This window comes from Sparus aurata, chromosome 9 (genome assembly GCF_900880675.1).
Source record: "Sparus aurata chromosome 9, fSpaAur1.1, whole genome shotgun sequence".
NCBI classification, from domain to species: Eukaryota; Metazoa; Chordata; class Actinopteri; order Spariformes; family Sparidae; genus Sparus; species Sparus aurata.
Window position 1 is genome coordinate 31,192,842 of NC_044195.1, and position 22,110 is coordinate 31,214,951.

Sequence of the window (22,110 nt, forward strand, 5' to 3'; positions counted from 1 at the left end):
TGACAACGCTGTACTTATATCCTTGGTTGATGTCAGGAAGAGATCACATCTTGGCTCGAAATGCCTAGTTTTTCCACCACAAACACAGCTGGAAAATGTCCCTATATCTTGTTGAAACACATGACACATACATTTGAACACGTCGGTTGTTTGCAGAAACATAAAATGCTAAAATTTTGTTCTGGGCAGCCTGATTAGTTAAGCCTGCACATAAACGAGGAAGAGGTGGGCCAAGGATCTGCCAGCATCATTTATCAAATAATAAAAGACTGAATCAAGGACGACTTTGAAATGAATGTCTGCAGTTGACTATTGATTCTACAAGTACTTTGTGTCAGTGGTGAGTTTTAATGCTGAGCCTTCTGCTTCAATAGATCCCAGACCTGGAGAAGGAGCTGTTGGACTTGAAGTCTCCTTCTGTTGACGACATCTCCAAAGTCCTGGACTCATTCCAGAACCAGGTGAGAATCTTTACACATGTAAACAGTAAGACAACATCAACATTAGGATAAGGCCTACAGTTGATCCTACAATATACAAAACAATGTTATTATACAATATATGATCAGTGAGCTGCCCTTCAGAAATCTGTTTTCATGTCTCCGTCCGTGCTGATGATTCTGGTTGTGTCCACAGAGCAGTCTGGACTCTGAGAAGCCTTTTGTTTTGGAGAAGCACATATCTGATATTGACAGGTGAGCCTTGAAAATTCTTCTATTCTTCCTCTTGTCTGTTATTCTATAGTTCATTACCGTCAACAAATGCCATGAAAATACCAAAACCGACAGCGTGTTTGTCTTTCTGATGTTAACCTTCAAAAGCTGATGAGTACTTTTATCTAAAACAGCTGAGCGCTGTGGTTTCAGCAGGTGTTACTCAGACAGGAGTTCAGTAGATAGTTTGTTAGTATTCATCTATTTTTAGCCGTGGATTTTTGGCTCAGTGATGTTTTTAATAGTCTCTGGAGCAGCAGTGCTCTGTGGCACCGAGTTATAATATATATCGGGCTTTTGAAGTAAAATACATTGTTTGTTTTGTTGTCATAAGAAAAATATAGAATATCAGCAGCCAGAAACGGACACAAATAAGAGGGAACTGAGTCCATGTTGAACTGTCTCTCCCCTCAGGCTGTTCAGCTCCAGCAGTGTGGAGGGCATCGTGCAGAACCTGAAGGCCGACGGCTCGGAGTTCGCCAACAAACAGGCCGAGGTTTGATGATTGAAAGATCATTTGTTTATTCTCCAAGTAATCGTAGCAGCACAAAGGCGGATCCACCAGTTCCCTCTGTGCTGCACCATCAGATAAATCCCACTGACGGTGCTGGAGAGGAGCCAGGGTGTTATTTGGCTTTAGCAGTATATGTCAGTAATTAGTAGTTACCCCAGTTTAAGCACTTAATGGGGTTAGTCTTAGTGTTGTATGTCGTTCGCTGGACCAGAATCCCTGACTGTGAGATTTCAGAGCTCTTTGTAGCCTCACATATTTTCACGTTGTTTACACCCAGATCGAAGGCGTATAACCTCTAACCCGTAGAGTAGAGTGTACACTTGCTTTACGTTCAGGATCCTGAATAATCAGAATTAAAGCCAGTGGGTGGTCGGCTCAGCCATCAAATATTTATTACACAACCACAGACTCTCTGTCCTCCCCTTTTCATTAAACATTCATAGACGTCTTTGTCCTACACAATGCTTTGTTTCTGTTTTTTCAATATTTTCCATAATTCTTCTTTTTGTAAAAGCCATCTGTCACCATCTTGTCAAAGTCTCTTATATGGAAAGGCTCAATTCAAAATGTCTGGACATCATCACTCTTGCAGACTTTGCAGGCACGTTCACGGGGAGTCTGTGAGTGCTGAGAGCTGCTCAGACCCACAATCCATCCAGCCCGAAAGGGTCCTCAAGCGGACTTCACAAGTCCACTTGCGAGTTCACTTGGGGTCCAGACTTCACTGGACTTCCCTGGTTTAATTACCCACGAATCATTGCAATATGATGTGGCATACTTTACTAAAACGTTAATTGAATCATGTGGACCTGAAATAATATGTAACCATATTATGACACATTAATTTAGCCTATAAAAGTAATAAATTACATTTTATCAGCTTGTATCGTCTTCTGCAGTGTTGATGTGATGACAGTGAACACATCACAGTACAACTGAAGGTTTGTGTTTCCTCTTCCAGACTCTGTCAAAGATGTCGCCCACCTCCCTGAAAATCACCTACAGGCAGCTGAAGGAAGGCGCGACTCTGAGCCTGGCAGACGTGTTGGTGATGGAGTATCGACTGAGCCAGGCCTGCATGGTAACAAAACCAACAGACGCACAACCGACAGAGAAATGATCAACATCCGTCAGCTTCATTTCAGGACATTTAACTCTAGTAACCATATTTGGTGTTTTCTTATGGGATTGTTTCTGTTGTTTTGCAGAGAGGCTGCGACTTCTATGAGGGCGTAAGAGCCGGTAAGTCACTGCAGAACATGGAGACAAAAGTCGAACATGGTGGGAAGAAGAAATTAAAGGAGCAGTTCACTCATATTTCTTTCTCTTTATCCTGACTCTCTGTGTGTTTCCAGTGCTGGTCGACAAGGATCAGAGTCCGAAGTGGAGCCCGTCCACGCTGGAGGAGGTTTCTGATCAGATGGTGGATCAGTGCTTCTCCTCGCTGGGAGACAAAGATCTGACTCTCTGAAGTCCGACAGCTTCTCCCCTTCAAACACACACCGTAAAAGCCTTCGCCGAGCTTCACGTCCTCACATCCCTTTATGGTATGCGAGAGGACAGCGGCGCTGAGGATAAGAGAGAGAGTTATTTTATGACAAACATGGATCATATACTTCATAATTCAATGACGTTTTAGAGGAAACATCCAGGCTGCAGCCGAGGAGGAGAATCTGATTCACACTCACGGCCAGAAATCCAAAATAGTAACAGAAGAAGTAGCTAACAGACGCCCTGTGTGTCACACATGAGAAATATTTAGAGTAAACTAGCTCTTCGGTGCAGCGGAGTCTTTTTTTAATTCAAGGAATCTGCAGCATTAACACAAGGACGTGAGGAGGAGGATGAGCTCACCACCGAGTGCTTTATTACATTTCCTGTCGGTGTTTGTTGATGTGACATTGATCGGGATCATTTGTATTTGCTGTGTGGCCACTTGCTCTAATTCACATCATGCATCATCTCCATTTCTTCATTTCTGTACTCTGTGTTTTTCCGGTTTCAGTGAAATCTGTAATTGTAGATAGAAATGTTGATATTCTCTGGCACTCCCAAGAAATGTGACAGATTTAATGATGTCTCTGTGTTCTGAGTGCATTTACACGACTGTTACTTTCTTTGCATTTTAGGAAACAAATGTATTTTCAGCAGTTTGAAATGTGTGTCGTATCACCTCCCTAAAAATCAATATCTGCATTATTAATGAGACAAACAGTCTGATTAGACATCCATGCTGGAACAGAGAGCAATAAAGAGAGCTAACACTAAATGTCGTGTGTTCTTGTGAAGGAGCTGCTCGTTGTATAAAAAAGATCTTCAGTTATTGAGGGCAGGAACTTTTATGAGTTGATTGTAAAGTGTCCTTGTAAAAACGGGAACAGGCTTTTTATGAAGGAGCCTTTGTTATCAGCATGAAAGCACCAAACTGCCGCTGAGATATGAAGTCTGGAAAGTAAAAATTTTATTTGCATGTTGGGTTGTGAGCAGGTCTGTTCCACCTGGATGTACGTTACAAATGATTGATCAAGCAAATGATCACAAACACATGATGAAATACTGACGAGGAACAGAGGAGTCTGTTAATAAGAAAATGAAAAATGGTTGAAAAAGTTTGCGACTACGAAGAGTTTTTAACTGGTTATAAAACTCTCAATTGAATCCTGATGCCTCGATGTGACCTACAAAACAAATAAGAACATCAGTGAGAAATTTGGCTATTTTTATATACTAATTATTTTAATGTCCCTCAATGGCTCAGATTTCCCCAAAAATGAAAACATTACTAGAGAATGATGATAACTTCAAACTTTAGCTCAACAAAATTGCTCTTACAGAGCAACCAGATCTGTTAGCTGTGGCTACGTGCACGCTAACCTTCATGTATGAAAGACACTAAAACAAGGTTTACTTTGTTTCCCTGCTGTCATATTAAAAACTTGTTTTACTCGGTTTGACAAATGAATAGAAAAATTCTGGTGAAAAAAAAGTTTTTTTCATGAAAAATAAAGTCTTTTTTTTTTTAAATCCTTAAAACATTTATAACTTGTTTTCTCAAATGGAAAAAAGATCTCCTGAAACACCTTTTCACTATTTTACACATTAAAAAAATAATTCTCCCAAAAAACGTTTTCACTCGGTTTCACTCATGAATAAAAAAATCTGCAGAAAAAAGGTTGTTTTTTTTCCACTCAGTTTCTCAAATAAAAAAAAATCTCTCCATCCAAAACACATGAAAAAAGTAATTCTCCTAAATTCTCCTTTAAAAAATCCTGAAATCGTTTTCACTCCGTTTCTTGCATGAAAAAATTCTGCTGAAAAAAATCCTTAAAGACTTTCAGGGTCGATTTTTTATTTTATTTGAGAAACCAAGTGAAACACTCAGCTGTTCAGCAAATAAGATAAAATTTCTCCCACAAAACAATGTTTGGTGAGAATTTTCTCCAGAAAAATGTTAAGCTTAAAGGTGACAGGTGACAGTGTGTAACGATTTAAGTGATTTATTAACTCGAATCAACGTCTTCGTTCATAAGTTAAAACGTGTTTTCGCTCAGAGCTAGCTTGACTGTGGAACTGAGAGGGAACCTCTAGTTTTATAGCCTTTATAACTAACTACATCTTTACCTCATTACTTGAATCAGTAGAAATACTCGACGCTGTTGGGAAAGAGTCCATATTTTGAAAATGAGTTTCTTGTCCGTCAGGGCCACCGTAGATTCCGGAACGTCTCCAACGTCTTCAGAACGGGAGGGGTGAGCAAAGGAGTGTTGCAATGTAGAACCTCACAGCTAGATGGCGCTAAATACTTGATATATTACACACTGTCCCTCTAAGCTTTTAAGATCTCCAAATAAAGCTTTTTTCACTCGGTTTCTCAGATGGAAAAAAGATCTCCTAAAAAAACTTTTCTGAAAACAAAATCTGTTCGATAAATTACCTCAGCGCCACGAATTCTGCAAAAATACGTTGATTCTTTCTGTCACTTGCTTCGACAACAAATGCTAACAAGATCAAGATCTTTAGTAAGAGGCGGTGGTTGTCATCCTGTTTTTGTCCACAGGGGGCGCCAGAATCAACACACAATGAAACTTCCTTGTAGCTGCTTTAAAGTTACGACTAAATGGCAGCTAATAGAGTCGTGTAGGGATGACGTATTTTTGTAGGCTAACCTGGAAGTTAGCGTCACCCAGGTTCCCTCGACTGATAACTCGGTGGCAAACCTACACGTTTTGTTCAGCAAAAAAAACCACGTAAATTAAATCTCTAGCAGTAAAAAGCAAATGTTAAAACCTAAAACATGCCAGCTGGTATCAATGAAGGTTGACTTTACTTTATCTATCAGGAACCTTTAATCTACAGGATGAAACACCTTCTCTTTGTCTCTTTGAGTGTTTTCTCTTCCTGCCTCACATCCACAGTTTGACTCAATCTCATTTCATCAGCAGCCTTGTATAAACCGTGCGTCCTATTCATCAGTCTGAGGCTCCGTCAGCCTTCAGACAGGATGAACTCCCACATACTGTAGGCAGTAAACACTGAGAACACAGTCTGAGTGTTTCGCTCCACGTCGCTGATAAAAAACCTTTATGGCTTCCATTTACTCTTATCGGAGGAAATGATCACCAACTAATTTAATAATAAGCATTTTATCATTTCAGTCGTTTTTCAAACACAAATGTCAAACATTTGCTGATTCCAGCTTCTTAAATGTGAGGTTTTGGTGCTTTCTGAGTCTTTTCGACTCTTAGGAGTTTGGATGTTTGGATATTTTTCATATTTTCTAAACGATTAAAGGACTAATCGTGAAAATAATCATTAGTTGAAGTCACTGATCCAAAACTCATCTGCTGCCATTTACCTGTTGTAGGTAGTGAATTATTGAAACATTGACTTTATATATTTCAACCAAGCATTTATTCTGTTTCCAGTTTTATTACATAACTTCAACATAAAATTTATCATTCAGTGCAAAGTGTTTATATCATGTTGAGTCGATGAAAATTTATTTAGAAAACTGTTTAAATTAAGTTCAAGGTAAATTCTTCAAGTATTTTACAGAAAAGTAATTCATTACATGTTGATTACTTTTATGTATTATATATATAATATGTGTTATTGAAATACATTTAGTCAGGGTTTTAGGTAAGTGTCCTTTTTTTAAAATAAGCTTTTTGAGACTTCAATCGCATAAAATATTAGTTTTATATTTTTCTAAAAATCTGGAATTAGACATTTCGGTCATTTGTTGCTTGTCTTGCTGAAGATGAGCTGGTCCAACCATGACCATCGTTATGACTCGTAAGACTACTTAAACAATTTATTTAAACAAAAGCTGCAACAATAAACCACCAAGTCAAGTGACACAAAATTGTTCGGAAACTATTTGTGAAAGTTAATTAATCGTTTGTCGTTTTTCAAGGAAAAACTCCAAACTACTGGTTCAAATGTCACATTTAATGCTTTTCTATGTCACATCTGAAAATAAACTGAACATCTTCAGGTTTAGAACCTTAATTTAAACAAGCTTCTTGATGTTTTGAAAAAATAAACAGTAATATATTTTACTAAAGAAACTGAAATTAAACAGGTCATTTGTTTGCTTGTCTAGCTGACAAGCACACGATTTGAAGTACATGTTTAAATAGTTTTCACTATTGTTCCTGCTGCCAAATTATCCTTCAACAACTGATTCAAACAAGGGCTGCAACAAATAATCAATTACTTACAATAAGTCATAATCGATTATTTTTTTACGCAAAAATGTCAAACATTTACAGATTCCAGGAGATTTGGTGCTTTTTCATTGATGTACTTGACAAAAACCTGATTTTGAACCTGTTTGTTCTTGTTCAACAGACTTTTACCTTTTTTCCAATATTTTATTGACAAAACTAGTAAATAAAAACCTGATTCCAAAAAGTTGGGACTCAAAGAAACTGAGTGTGATAATTTGCCAATCTTGTTTGACAAATACTCAATTTAAAACATAACAAAGAATGTATTTAATGTTTTACCTCATCGACTTGTTTGTTTTTTGTTAAGTATGCTCAACACTGTTATTATTCTGCAAAGTATTCTCTTCTGTGTTCATTAGTTTTACACAGAATTGATAATGAAAACGATCATTAGTTTTACCAAAGGGCGAAATAACCTTCCAAAACTTCACACCTCAGGGAATCTATCCCTTTTTTTAATGATCACAGAGAGAGTGTTGGATGAGTGCGGCCAATGAAGCAGCATCTCTCATCTCTGTCCAAACACCTGCTGCTTTCATATAATTTAAAATGGGTGACCTTTAAAAAGTCCATAAGGAAGCATTGGCAGCCTTTCAGTGGAAGGCACAGATGTTTGGATGAGGACGTCACACTGGATCAGATTTTTAACTCGTTACTTTCAGACGACCTGATGTTTAAAAACTGAATCTGTCGTGAGTTTGTGAACACAGATGACACCAAAAGAAACGTTTCTCAGTGATTAAACATCAGCTGTTATGGCAACATCTTTAATTTATGGCCCAAAAATAAGAAATATAGATTTCCATCACCCGGTCATTGAAATCAACACGTAAAATAAAATCATCCTCCAGCAGCTGTAAAGAAAATGTGCACCTTTAATTGCATGAACTGATCAAACTATCACATTCTTGTCACACTGCCGTCAGTTCTTTCTTGTGCTATTGAAACAGGCCTTTCAAGGTTTTTTTTTTTTTTTAAATCCCAACATTCACAGAAAAACAGTTTTTCAGCCCAACAGTGACATTTATCGTTTCATCTGAAGCAAAAACAAACGGCGTCAGATTAAGAATCAGGAGTACGGCGTCATTGCTCTCTAATCTTTTAGGGGTTGTCCACAACATGTTCGGAGGGAAAGAGATTAGTGCAACTTCTGTTTTGATTTTTTTTTTTTTTTTTTTTAGTGTGATGCTTTTAATAGCACACAGAGTATTTCAACCTCACCTAAACACTGCAGCTTGTAAACAGAGGCTTAGAAATAACCATTAAAAAGGCGCAATATGTAAGAATTGGTCATCTGTCGTAATCATACTCCGAACAAACAGGGGGCAGCACATCACCAGAGTAACCGCTAACAGCTGCTAACTTTAGCTGCTGGTAGCAGGTAAGCTCAGGTAATCGTGCTGTTAGCGGCCGTATTAGCTGAATTAGCATCGGGGGAGTTTTGATGTCATTTACTGCCAGACTATATTTGGGGGCTAACTGGTTAGCATGCTAACTTCAACAAAAATCGTCAAAACAGTTAGTTTTTCACGTTCTCTTGATAATTGAAGTTCATTTTTGAATGTTTTAAACTAAAAGTCTTACATGTTGCACCTTCAAAAGAAATTTGTCCCTCACAATTCACTGCCATTCACACCTTCTTTTCTGAAATAAGGTCCCGTGGTGGTTCACCAGAAGTAGCGTGACTTCACCTGTCTACACCTTCCAGGTTAACATCAGATGATTCGTCAGGGTGTGAAGAAGGAAGTCGGTCAGCGTAACTAAATGTAATCACCTCGTCCATCAACGCTTAGATTTTCATTGGCAATGGTGGTTTTTTAACAATGAAGACAACAACTCCCATGATCCCACACTACATTACATGTCAAGCATTTTATGGTGCGTTCCACTGCAGTTGGAACTTGGGAAAAAAACGGCTTTCGACGCGGAATCGTTCAACGTTCAACGATCGCCGACATAAACACAGATGACATCATAGAAGTACAGCATCTACTTTCTTACATCTTCATCAATTTTTACTTTGTATTGTGTTTGTTTGTGAAACAAAATACAACTTCAGGTCTGTACTCAATAGACGACTCCTGTCCTCAACTGATACATCAGCTGCTGTGAAGTTGCAGACTCGCTATTCAAAGATCCGTTTGCAGCGGGCGTCCAAATACTGACTTTTTCCGATTTCCGACTAGCAATGGAACGCACCATGACATCGTTTGCTTTTCCTGTTTTGTTTGAGAGACCACCTCGTGGCCAACATGACGTATTGTGCGTTTAACAAGGACTTTTTTAATTTACTGCATCCGTACTGGGTCCACGACCCGGTACAATGGGCAGCTTTAAATCCAGACTGAAACAGTTTCACTGTTACAAGAGAAGACCTGGGGAGAAGGCAAGTGGAGGGAACACCCTGCCACTGTTTTATATGGCTTATCAGCATGTTTTAAGTATTCTATCTGTTACTGGTTCCTGCTGTTATGTTTGTTTTAATTCATTAAATGCAACACTATTAAAAGCTATAGTCACTGCAAATAGTTGTGTGGCAGTTTAAGTCTCCTCGTCATCAGCAGAGACAAAGCTAGCGATGTGAATTTGGGGTAAATCCCAGTGACATCAGTTAAGAGTTCCTGTGTACAAGCTACACTCCTTCTTCCACTGTCCAGTGAACAAAAACCAGACCTGTGTAACATCGCCTCTCGTATGAGTCATCACCAGTATAAAACAAGTCATCTAAACTGTGTTGGGCCCGTAGAAACATTCATTAAGGACTTTGGCAGGTTGTGAACCTCTATTCCAAATATATCTACTCTGTCCCCTGGTATGTATCATTGGATCAGCACCACACGAGTTCAAGAAGTCAAACATACACTGGATTGAAATGTCATGGGTTTACAGGTTTGCATATTCATGCTGTTGTCCTCTGTCGGGCAGATGGCAGTATTTCTCAGTCAGACGTCGTACAATGACACAATTCTGACAACAACAACTAAAAAAGAAAAACTAGGCCTACAACATTTTTAACCAGAACCAAATGTTTGTTTGTTTTTAACAACAGTTCTGTTGACAGAATAAATCCTTTTTGAAAAGTGTGTCAATCCGTTGTCATGCCCTGCTAGAGACCAGAGTCCCCTGTGATGTGGCCAAACAGTCGCCAGAATAAAATGTTGCCAGTCTACATTTCTGTAAATCACGGATACGTTTCAAATACGAACATTTCATACATGTATCATCATTTTCAACAATAGGTGTTGTGACCGATCTTCTCGGAAAAATGTATTTGTAACCACTGGATACTTTTAACGAGACATATTTCTTCTGTGTTTGTGGCAACCAAACTGGATACCTTCATGAGATGTTGAGACGTCTGCCAAGCCAGACACCACTGGTCGAGATGGCGTTTTCACATTTTTAAGCGTGAAACCACTGGATAGTTTTAAGATGACGTCGGATCATTTTCCAGCCGTGTTAGCGACAACAAGACTGGATATTTTAGTAAGATGTCAACAAAGCTGCCAAGCCAGACACCGCTGTTCAAGATGGCGTTCTAACATTTGTAAGCGTGAAACCACTGGATAGTTTTAAGAAGGCGTTGTAACATTTTCCAGCTGTGTTAGCGACAACAAAACCGAACAATTTGGACCAGACATCAAGACAGCTGCCAAGCGAGAGACCACTGTCCATCACAGCATTTGCACATTTATAAGCGTGAAGCCACTGTATGTTTTTAAAGGAGACGTCAGGACATTTTCCAGCCATGTTTGTGGCCACAGAACCGTTATTGTCTTTGTTATTGTCAGGAACTATTCTTGCAGCGTCTGTGGCAACAAAGGCTGTTTGACACAGTGTTTCATTATTTGTAGGCATGAAACCACTGGACAATTTAAACGAGACGTCGGAACATACTACAGCCGTGTTTGTGGTAACAAAACAGGACATGTTTGATGAGATGTTGGGACATATCTGACATCTGTTTTTTTTTTTTTATTGGCAACAAGACAAATATTTTTGACACAATGTCCAGCCAGCTGCCAAGCGAGAAACCACTGTCCAACAAGTGTTTCAACGACTGTAAGTGTGAAACCACTGGATGTTTTTAAGGACGCTTTGGGACTTTTTCCAGACATATTTGTGGCAAAAAACCTAAAGACTGTACTGAACCTAAAGAAACATAAAGAAATGTAAAGCTTTAACATATCCGTGATTTGCAGAAATGTACACTTTCAACATTTATTCTGGTGACTGATCTGGGATCTGATGAAGTCACCAAACCGCGACTTGTGTGTTTAAATATCTTGGAGCGCAGGAAACACACAATTTGTTATTTGCTGGACCCATTTTGAGGACCCTGCCTGCTGGATGGAGGGCTGCGGTCGAGGCTGCCTAATGGCAGTGAGATAAGCAGAGCTGGGGAAGATGCTCCTCATTGCGGCTCAGCCACAGGATCTCCAGGGAGGCCATTAAGAGAGAACTTCAGCCTGAGGAGCCTTTTGTCAGACCAGAAGGAGCCGGACAGCTGGGTGTGTTTCTGACCTGATGACACTAGTGTGAGCCTTCACCAAAAGAAGGGATCTATTAATAACTTCCTCGTACGAGGAAAGAATCTTGGCCCTGGGACAGCATCAATGGATCGGGTAGACTTTCACTGGCAGGACCGATATGATTCCCGGCAATATCTGATAGGATTTCTTGCTTTGCGTAACAAGTCCCGCCACAGAGAGCCAACACGAACTGCAAGAGGGGACAAATAAGGTCTGAGAAAGATGATATCCAACTGAAGACTTTCTGCTTCAGCGAGGCTGCAGCTCTGATGCAGATAATCACAGAAACGTGGACGGGATCAGGGTGCTTTGGTTGCTTTGGAGGAGGGTTTTTAGGCTCAATCCAAGTATAATCCAATCCAAAAGTAGGTCAAAACTGAATTACTGACAGCTCATTCATATTCCCGCTCACAGCACGTAGATGCCGGAAGGATTCTGAGTGAAGGTGTTTGAGACTTTCATCCTTGTTTAATCACATGTAGAAGTGTCAAGGTCAAGGCAGTCTCAGCTCTCGGGCTTTCTGCTGCGACACCCTCGTCCCCGTGTCATGGCACGTCACATTCGATGTAGGGGATGTCGCTGTAGCGGCGGTCTACCTCCACCCACTGCTGCACGGCCCGGACCACGATCTCCTCAGAGAGCTTCTGGGCGTACTCCAGCAGCACCGGGTTGACCTGCGGGGAGTTGTCCGGCGGGCCCACCTCTGACTGAACCAAGTAGGCTTTCTCGCCTTTCGATCCCTTGACCTTACCGTCCATCTTCTCCGTAGAGTTCGCATTTTGGCCTGTAGGGTCGCTCTTCTTTGATTTAACACACCCCATGCTCTGGAGGATGAATGTGCGGTGACAGCGAGAGTCTTTGGTTAGATTTCTAACTTTTCATCTTAATTCCAGACCCAGAAGGAGCTCTTTGCTTCCCCCTCGACTTCTCTCTGTGCTCCTGTCATCCACTCGCACTATCATCCATGTCTGGGTACCAACATGTGCGACGATCAGTATTGCAGAGTCGAGGGTGGCGATTCAGAGGGCGCTCGGGGGCGACCAGCTAGGAGGCCCATCCCTGTGCGGGTCTTGCAGCGGTGAATCGGTCAGTCCGGCTTCCTCGCCGACCAGAACTCATCCTTTCCTCAACTGCGGAGAGAAAGACAGAGGGAGGATTTCAGTGATTTATCAACCAGAGGCTGCCTACAAATACCAGATGGCGGGAACGAGGAAAAGGATTTTTCACAGTGACCGTGCCGAGCGCTTGACCCGGGTCGAGGCCTCACCTCTGGCTCGGCAGGGTCATCTTTAAACACGCTCTGCTCCTCTTGCACATCAAACGTGTTACTCATCCAACCCCTCCCGCCTCTCCCTCCCAGTGTTTTATGACTCAGTCCCTCGGCCTATTTTGTATTGCATGACACGGGGACGTCTGTCTCTAGCTTGAGTGCGCTGATGCTGTTTTGTTGTAAGCCCGTGTCTCCCATCTGTTCCACTAACCGAGCCCTTGCAGCCTGATTCACAGTGACAGCTCCTCTTCCAGGACTATACAAGGCCTCTCACAGCAAACATGTGCTTCATTCAAGAAAGCTGCACAACACCAGGCCATGAATGATTTATGCAGAGAAGGGGAGTCTCCCTGTGAGTAAAAAAACAAAATTTTTGGGGGGGTAAAGCATGCAGGAGTCTGAGCAGTCACCACATCTGATTTCTATGTTAATGAGCTTAAATGATTGTGTTGCTGTGCACGAAACTGTGAGAGCATCCATTAGCTGGCAAAACAAACACACATGGGATTGAGATTAAATCTTGATAATTATTGTGGAGGAGCTTTTGTGCAAACCTGCTCACGAGCAACACGAGATTAACATGTCAACAGAAGGATCAACATACTTTCATCAGAGTGTGGAGAAAGCGTCAGGTTTCTCTCCATTCCACCAAAAAAACAACCACCGTCCGGCGTCGGGAAGGAATCACCATCAAGGTCGTTCAAGTAAATAATAATCCCGACATCATGTGGTGTCGCGCCGGATCCTCTGCCCTCCTCTCCAGCAGCATCCGAGCGATGTGAACTTGACTCCTGATGCGTGCAAAGAAACAAAATGTAATCTCCCAAGTTGCTGCTGCTGGTTTCAGTGTCTGCAGGATGAAGAAGCTCCGCACCTGATTGTTAGATCATCTCTGAGGGGGAGACGAGAGGCTGCCGGAGCGGACAATCAGTCAGTGTTGCCGTCACGTCGGTCAGCACCGAGTGAAGCTCCTCAGCAGGGAGCGCATCGGAGGTCTGGGCTGACTTCAGAGCGACGACGCTCCACCAGCGATCACCGAGCTGCAGCGGCGCTCAGAGGAGAGAGAGTCCGGCCGCTGCGCACTGACGGCGGCGCTGCGGGCTGCTGCAACACCGCCATCTGGTGGCCACACCGAGACACTGCACCGGAAAATAATCAGATTGGCTTGTTGATTTATTTATCTTCCATGTGTTTGTGTCGGTTTGTTTTCGCTTTTAAAAATAAACAAAAAAAAATCTATTAGTCAGACTTTTATGTCTCATAATTTGTATGGTCTTAAGGTTTAAACTTATTTTTATTCACTTTATTTTGTATCGATTTATATTTATCTATTTATTTTTCTTATAATTATTATAATTCTTATATTATATATTTTTTGAACCCCAGAAATAAATTTTAAGTGCAATATTTTATTTTGTCATAATTTTTGTTGCTTGTTTTGATCATTCTTTTATTTTCACTTTTCTTTTTTTGCAATTTATGTGCATTTATACTCTGAACCTGTTTTTATAGGTTTACCTAAACTAAAAAAACACCTACTAAGTCTGACTTAGTATGGTCGTAATCTTTAAACTTTTATTTATTTTATTTTTATTTTTCTATCATAACCCTAATTTTTTTCACTATATTTTATATTGATGTTTATTTACTTATTTTTCTCTTGAACCTCTAAAATAAAATGTTACATGCAATACTTTATTGTATCATCATCTTTATTGCTTGTTTTGTTATTTTTATTATTTTAACTTTTCTTTTTACTGCAATTTATGTGCATTTATACTCTAAACCTGTTTTTATACCATGATTTATTTCCCAATCGCTTGTAAAGCACTTTGAATTGCATTTTGATTTGTATGACAGGTGCTGTATAAATAAAGTTTGATTGATTTGTAAATTAAAAAATGGAGAAAAATCATTCTTAAATTGAGTAAAAGTAACAAGTGTTACTTACACACTCCATTTAATACAGTCTTAAAATTCAAATTGTTACTTAAGTACAAGTAGAAAAAATAAAATTGTGTTTTTCTTATAATTTATTTCTTAATTTTTGCAACACAGAAAACACGAGGTCACATAATCAACTCAGGAGATTTACACATAGTGTTGGTAAAACATATTCTGGTTCCTGATTACATAAAAACATAATTTCAGTTGTTAGTTTATAACTTACTGTATCAAAAGTAAAAGATGCAGCAGAACCTGTGAAGCTTCTCTGTGACTTCTTTATTAAACATGAACATTATTGGATTATTACTGTTACATACACAAACATGTGTTTCTCCTAATATGAGATCAGTATTAGCAGAAAACAACATTCATCACTTTTTGTCGTATCACTTTGAACAGAAAAACAACAAAATAAGAATGACAAGACTGTCATGATGTAATTCCACCAATCAACAATCAATTAAACAACCAATCAGAACTATACCATGTACTCAGTTTAAACTAAGTATCTAATAATTACTCAAAACTTGGTTAATTTTGACTTGACAAGAGATTTGAATCATTTTTTTCTGGAGGGAATTGTCTTTAAATTAATATCACAATGAAATTTTACAGTTTTCCTCCGAGTCATTTTAATAAGAATTAAACAAATTGGTACAAGGTGCACACAGACATTCAGACATCAAGTCAGTATACGGAGGAAGTATAAGTTAAACCATCTGATGAAACAGCTGTTTGTTATTTCTGTGTTTTTGTTTCTGTACCAGCTCAACAATATTAACTTTTTATTATCTACACTCCATCGTGCATCCAACACTACCATTATCACGACATACTGGTGAGCTGGACTCTAAATAAACCAGCAGACAATGAATTTACTCTAAATTAGTATTTTAATATGAAATGTGCAACAGTGCAGAAGAGTCAACTGCAAATATTTTTTGTAGAATGTTAGTATAATGCAAATGTAAAAAAATTATAATATCCAACAATATGAAATAAATGTAATAGAAACTTGAATAAAGACATTAAAATGAACTGGGAGAAAGGAAAATGATTAAACCAGCAGTATGAACAAAATATGTTGTTTTTCTTTTGGATTATTACCAACTGATAAAATGTCACACACACAAATAAATATTTAAATTTATCATCCTGTCATGAGACACTTCAGGAGCTCAGCCGGTCCTGGTTCATCATATAAGCCTGATGACTTCTTGACACATCTGATATTTGTTTTAATTTTTAATCTTTGTGCAAATTAAATTCAAAAACAAAGTAAGGTAGACATCTACCAGGCAGGCCCATATGTTTCAGGGACACATTCACATTTGATTAGAGTAATAATTAGTGGTTTATTTTTGGAGTACTTGGTCGTTGAGAGGTAAGTGACTCTGGTTCACCTGAAGCTTGTTAGTTTCTTCCTTGCTGACTGAAAAGTGTGTTTTCTTTTGTTAACCAGATAGATTTACTCAACACTGTTCTTCATCTTGAGGTAATTGTACTTTTACTTGCGTGTTTGGTGTTGAGTATTATTTTAAAGACTGCATCAGTGGCAGATATCTAAATTTATTCATTTTACTGGCAACTGGATCAGATCAGAAACAGAAGTAATATTTTAACATGACATCTGTACTTTTACTGCTGTCCTCGTGTGAGTGACGTCAGGCCGCCACACGATGGCACCATCTTCTCACGAGCTACAATCAGCTGTCACCAACAGGAGATCTGAAGTTCTGGATTAAGGAATTTTCTTTACCTTTTCCTATTTATTATTATTTTTTAATCATTATCTTTTATTCCTATGCGCAAAACAGTGTATTTCAAAGTTTTAATAGGTGCGAGCCGATAATCACAAGAGAACAAAGACTCGACTTTTGCAGGATTAAACGTTTATTTCTTATTTTTCCTCAAAGATTAAATTCACAGTTCAGTCCAGTTACATCCTCTTACATCACCTGCCATCTCAAAACAGTAACGTTTGATTGTCTCATCGAGCGCGCAGTTAAAACCAAATTAAAGAAAACATGTTTATTTCAAAGCGCATTCTTTTCAAAACTCGTGTATTCACATAAAGCTCCAACTAGACAAGACCTCGCCTGTATTCATCTCTGTCGCAGTGTTCAGTAAACAGGCTGCTGTGTTTTGATTCGGCTCATATAACTTGAGGTTCATCAGCATGTTACATGTAACAGACGGTCCGCCGTGCGCCACTGCGCTCGTTGCGCAATGACTGCAAGAAAAGTGAATTTGTCCATCTGTGGACGCGCTCAGCACACGCTCACAGCCTCCATCCCTGTATGGGTTGACAACGAAAAAAAGTTTTCATGTCAGTCGGTTAAAATTCATTGTTGCCTGTCCAGCCAATCATAGTTTTTGACGACACAAAAGAGGCTAAAGTTGGAGTATAAAAAGGTGCGCGCTAATAAAGTATGATGCCTGTCAGTGTGGGACTTTAATCCAAACCCAGTCCAGCCGCGCGTCACGTCCAGCACAACCCAACGGATCTTTTTCTTCTTAAAACCAAACTTTCACACCTTAGAGAGAATGCATCCGTCTCAGATTGTGCTCTATCTTAGCTTGCTGATTGTTTTGGGTCCAGTAGTTTTGAGCGAACAAGAGACGCAGCAGCAACAACAACAGCAGCAGCAGCAGCAGCAGCCCTCCGCCACCAGCCCAGAAGACACGGAGCTGTGCGCAACCTGCGAGGTCCGGCAGCAGATCAAAACCATGCGATTAAACGCCATAAAGTCTCAGATTCTGAGCAAACTGCGAATGAAAGAGGCTCCAAATATCAGCCGGGACATCGTGAAGCAGCTCCTGCCCAAAGCGCCGCCGCTGCAGCAGCTTCTCGACCAGTACGACGTGCTGGGAGACGACAACAGGGATGTGGTTATGGAGGAGGACGATGAGCACGCCATCACGGAGACGATTATGATGATGGCCACTGAACGTGAGTTTTTTTTTATTTCGCTTTGTTTGACTGATAAAAGTGGAAGCGCGCGGACGTCTCCAAAATGGGCTTTTACGCACGGAGCAGAGCGCACGGGGAGGGGGACGCTATAAACAGCCTTTATTCTGACAACATGCAGCCTCTCCGGGTTTTAATATTACCAGTGTGGATGTCGGAACATTATAGAGATTTAAAACAGTTTATTAGTGGTGTATTTTGTCAGACTTTGTGGTGATTACGCACACGGATCGTGAGGTTTCGTGTCAGGGATTTTTATGTCAGGCTGTAAATTTCAATCGCACATGTTCAACAGTTTTCTCTCTCTCTCGTTCTGCAGCTGAGCCCGTCGTCCAGGTGGATGGGGAGCCGAGGTGCTGCTTTTTCTCCTTCACTCAAAAGATTCAAGCCAATCGAATCGTACGAGCGCAGCTCTGGGTACATCTGCGCGCGTCGGACGAGGCGACCACGGTGTTCCTACAGATCTCCCGCCTGATGCCGGTCACGGACGGGAACGGGCACATACACATCCGCTCCCTGAAGATCGACGTGAACGCCGGGGTCGGCTCGTGGCAAAGTATAGACGTCAAACAAGTGTTGAGCGTGTGGCTGCGGCAGCCGGAGACCAACTGGGGCATCCAGATTAACGCCTTCGATTCGAGGGGGAATGACTTGGCCGTGACCTCCGCGGAGCCTGGAGAGGACGGATTGGTGAGCTGAGACTTTATTCACATTAAAGTGAACAAACTAAGAGTGAAAACAGGCAGTTTATCTCATCAGTAAACGTACAGAAGTGCATAATGAATATAACTGAAGCATCCTTGCAAGACAATTATTTCTAAAAGTCCAGGTCTTCTAAGAAAAACATGTTGGAGTCTGTTTTCCGAGGCTTTTACTTCAGCTTGTAGTGCAGAGAGGCTTTGCAGAGTCAGCAGGCGGTTAAACATTCCTGCGTCTCACTGCTGGAGAAGCGAATCAAGACTTAAGACTTTCTGAAAGCAGTTAATCAACACAGACTCCATGTAGGCGCACACCTGCATTTGGACAAACGCCCGGTCCACAATAACCTCAAATCTTATTGCTGGATTACATAAAAGTTCACCTGCCCCACATTCCTTAAAGTAGTCTGTGTGACTGTGCAAATCAGAGTAATTGCCTGCACACACACACACACACACACACACACTGCTATCAATGACAAACACTTATCACACGGCTCAGATGCTGGCACCGGGCTCTGGGGCAATTAGAATACCGAGACGGCGGTGGTTAACCAACCGTCACATGATTCGATTTCTTCAAAACTCAAAAAGTTTCATAATATTATCGTGCCGTGTTTGAAAACCGGCTGCCAAAGGTCGAAAAAGACGTAAGGCTGGGGTTGTGTCGTCCAAACCGAAGTATTCACACACCGTTCTGTCGTTGCAGCAACCGTTCATGGAGGTGAAGATTTCGGAGGGGCCCAAGCGTGTCCGGAGAGACTCGGGCCTGGACTGTGACGAGAACTCTCCAGAGTCCCGGTGCTGCCGCTACCCGCTCACGGTGGACTTCGAAGACTTTGGCTGGGACTGGATTATTGCCCCAAAGCGCTACAAGGCCAACTATTGCTCCGGGGAGTGTGAGTACATGCACTTGCAGAAGTACCCGCACACCCACCTGGTGAACAAAGCCAACCCCAGAGGGTCCGCGGGCCCCTGCTGTACCCCCACCAAGATGTCGCCCATCAACATGCTCTACTTTAACCGAAAGGAGCAGATCATCTACGGCAAGATCCCCTCCATGGTGGTAGACCGTTGTGGATGCTCTTGAGTCGGGAGGGAGATCTCGGCGAGGTCGGACGGCTCGGTCCGGGCCTCCAGTTTTCAGACTTTTTGACACAACCGATCCACCAGTTCCAGTGCTTCTCCTGCAGCAACACAGTGCAATAGAAACCAGAGTAGAGGCCACAATCAAGCCCGACCTTCCCGCAGGGCAGCGCTGCTTTCACATCCGGCACAGCTCTCACCTTTTTTCTTTCCTCCTGTGAAATCTTAGCTCGAAGTCAGATGGATGCAGGAACACACACACACACACACACAAACACACACAAACACACATGCCGGACCTTGGGAGTGAATGTAGATAGAAATTATTATCCAGAAAACTTTTCTCGTCCTTCGTCGTCTCGGTGTTCTGCGCTCTGTCCATTTATACAAAACATGCCGACAGATTATACTCGTACGCCATCTCCGATCGTAGCCGACATGCAAGCTATTACACTTTTTTCTGCTAAGCTATGTGTTTGTGATAATCATTTGTTCAAGTTATGTTTTTAAGAGTGAAACCAGGAATCCTCATGGACTTTTTGAAAGGGCTTGGGAAAAACACAGCTGGGGGACTCTTGAGCGTGGTACTTCACACTGGTAGAACATGTTTTTAGGACAACGTAGGAGTTGATGAAACGATCAAAACCCTAATTCCTAACTAGAAATTACCACATCAACCAATTTGGAAACTCCTTCCTGTATCAGACGAGCTTAACATCTCATTTAGTTCTTCGATTAACGACACCGGGAACTTCAGGTTCAGGTTTTCAACGTGCCGGTCGATCATGTTCCACCAGGGTGAAGTAGCACGACTTTAGGTCTTGACAGGTCTTCATATACTCTCGCCATACATCCACGCAACAACATACCCGACGGAGGAGCGTCCTCGCTCAGTCACAATCATCACTATCCAACAAAACAAAAAAAAAACAGCCTGACCTGCCCGATACACTTGAATTATTCTGATTGTAAATTCACATTACTGGACAGAAGGACTTGAACTGAAGGCACAATGAATGCAGCCTACAAATGAAAAAAAAAATGTGTTTAAGACAGAGGAAACGGATTGTCGAGATGTATGAATGTTGAGATCATGCTTAAGACTCTGTCTTACAAACAACACAGTTTGCACTATGGCACACCAATAGAAAGAATTGGTTGCTACAAAAAGTTGTAAAAACTGATTTTGATATGTTTGCTAATTTGTATTGTATACATATGCCATTGTTTCCATTAGGAGTTGCCTTTCTAAACCACTGTTGGTAAATGTATTAAAAAAAAACACAATCTAGCAAGATAAAAAGATGTAATACAGCAACTCTATATACTTGTTTTAACAAATAAAGTTTCGAGCTTGTTTGTTGAGTTCTGTTTCTTTGAGTAGTTTGTTCCTGCGTTACATTCAGACTGTTTCTAATCAAGGATGCTAATTTTCTGTAAATCTGAAGTTTGAGGCATTGAAAGAAAACTTGGGTTCATAAAATAAAACTAGAATACGGGGTTCTGAATCCTTCTTTCTGATTTTTGAGCCTCATTCATCAAATACTGATGCTTCAGGGTGGCGACTGACCCGACCTACGATCCCAAAGCGTCTAAAGTTTGGAAAGAGACTCAAAAATCAACCCTCACATGGATGTTTTTGGCAAGACGCCCTTCTTCAGCGTGTATTCTGACAATTTAACAATCAATCTCCATAGGTGAGGTAATTACAGACAGCCACAATCAGCAAAACTGGTCCCACAACGAGTGCCGTCCTTGATTTCCTTTTTTAGGCATTTTCAGGTTGCAAATCCGACTACAGACTACAAGTAAATTCCAGGAATATCTGAGGACTCGATATCTTCTTTCATTGAATATGAAATCAAACATCTGCAACACCTTTTAAAGAGGCCACTGCAACTATAAAACACCTTACTCACAAGAACAAGGCTTAATTTCTTGAGTGGCTTCAGAGTAATGTTGTCAGAAACATCAAAATATCTATACAAAGATTCTGAGTCGACACACAACTCAGTTTCTACAAAAGTGTGATATTAAATATCTACTGGTCTTTCTGCTGTTCTCTGCTACGAGCCAAGAAGAAAAAAGTTGTGTCTCGTCATGTTAAAGTCTTGTTATATTAGTCTTAAAATAAAAAATCTAATATATTTCCCAATGGTTGTGAAAATGGTAACGAATATTGACGTTATTCAAGGTAATCAGACTCATTCTGCAGACTGGAAAACATCCAAAGCTGAAGTTTAAGCATCACAACGTGAAGCTGACCATCGCAGCCCCACTTCAGTCTTCAGCAGCTGATAATCGTTGCCTCTAACTCATCAGTTTGCTGAAGACAATCTGTGAGTGTGTGGAGGAAGATAACGCCAACACACACTCTCCGTCTACCTGAGTACACCTGCACAATCACATCACCATAAGCCCGTTTTTTTTTTTTAATCGTGATCGCGCTTCGACTTCCCAGACTTTGCTTCTTCCCAGCGAAGGGATGTTGAAAGTATTGCAGTCTAATGAGAGGATGTGAACTCTGGTGCGCTCTGACAGCATGACCTATCCGACTGACGGCCTCATTGAGGCTTGACTTCCGCCCAGTAGAGGGCGAATTGAGCACTGCCCCCGAGAGCCACTTCCTTTCCTGCTGAGAGCTGGA

At 41.0% G+C, this 22,110-nt stretch overlaps 2 protein-coding genes and 1 long non-coding RNA gene across 3 annotated transcripts in view; 2 read left to right on the forward strand and 1 right to left on the reverse strand.

Moving 5' to 3' along the window:
- Positions 1-3,496, forward strand: part of hibch (3-hydroxyisobutyryl-CoA hydrolase) — an 18,444-nt gene extending 14,948 nt beyond the window's left edge. The window contains exons 8-13 of the mRNA XM_030429509.1: positions 375-461; positions 637-695; positions 1,128-1,209; positions 2,189-2,308; positions 2,436-2,469; positions 2,583-3,496. Of these exons, the coding sequence (XP_030285369.1) occupies positions 375-461; positions 637-695; positions 1,128-1,209; positions 2,189-2,308; positions 2,436-2,469; positions 2,583-2,698 (498 nt within the window). The 3' untranslated portion in view covers positions 2,699-3,496. The remainder of the gene's footprint in view (positions 1-374; positions 462-636; positions 696-1,127; positions 1,210-2,188; positions 2,309-2,435; positions 2,470-2,582) is intronic.
- An 8,934-nt stretch (positions 3,497-12,430) lies between these two features.
- On the reverse strand, positions 12,431-13,844 carry LOC115587892 (uncharacterized). The gene is made up of 3 exons (XR_003985219.1): positions 13,636-13,844; positions 13,366-13,552; positions 12,431-12,621 (listed from the first exon to the last, which is right to left on the reverse strand). It is a non-coding gene; the product is annotated as an uncharacterized LOC115587892 (long non-coding RNA).
- Positions 13,845-16,993: 3,149 nt separating this feature from the next.
- mstnb (myostatin b) lies at positions 16,994-20,828 on the forward strand. Its single transcript, XM_030427919.1, has 3 exons — positions 16,994-17,661; positions 17,999-18,369; positions 19,087-20,828. The coding sequence occupies exons 1-3, from the start codon at positions 17,256-17,258 to the stop codon at positions 19,465-19,467; spliced, it is 1,158 nt and encodes a 385-aa protein (XP_030283779.1). The 5' UTR covers positions 16,994-17,255; the 3' UTR covers positions 19,468-20,828.
- The last annotated feature ends 1,282 nt before the right edge of the window (positions 20,829-22,110 follow it).

Coding starts and splice junctions, on each gene's coding strand:
- mstnb (XM_030427919.1), top strand. CDS start 17,256: ATGCATCCGTCTCAGATTGTGCTCTATCTTAGCTTGCTGATTGTTTTG. Junction 17,662..17,998: donor TATGATGATGGCCACTGAAC/GTGAGTTTTTTT, acceptor CTCGTTCTGCAG/CTGAGCCCGTCGTCCAGGTG. Junction 18,370..19,086: donor AGCCTGGAGAGGACGGATTG/GTGAGCTGAGAC, acceptor CTGTCGTTGCAG/CAACCGTTCATGGAGGTGAA.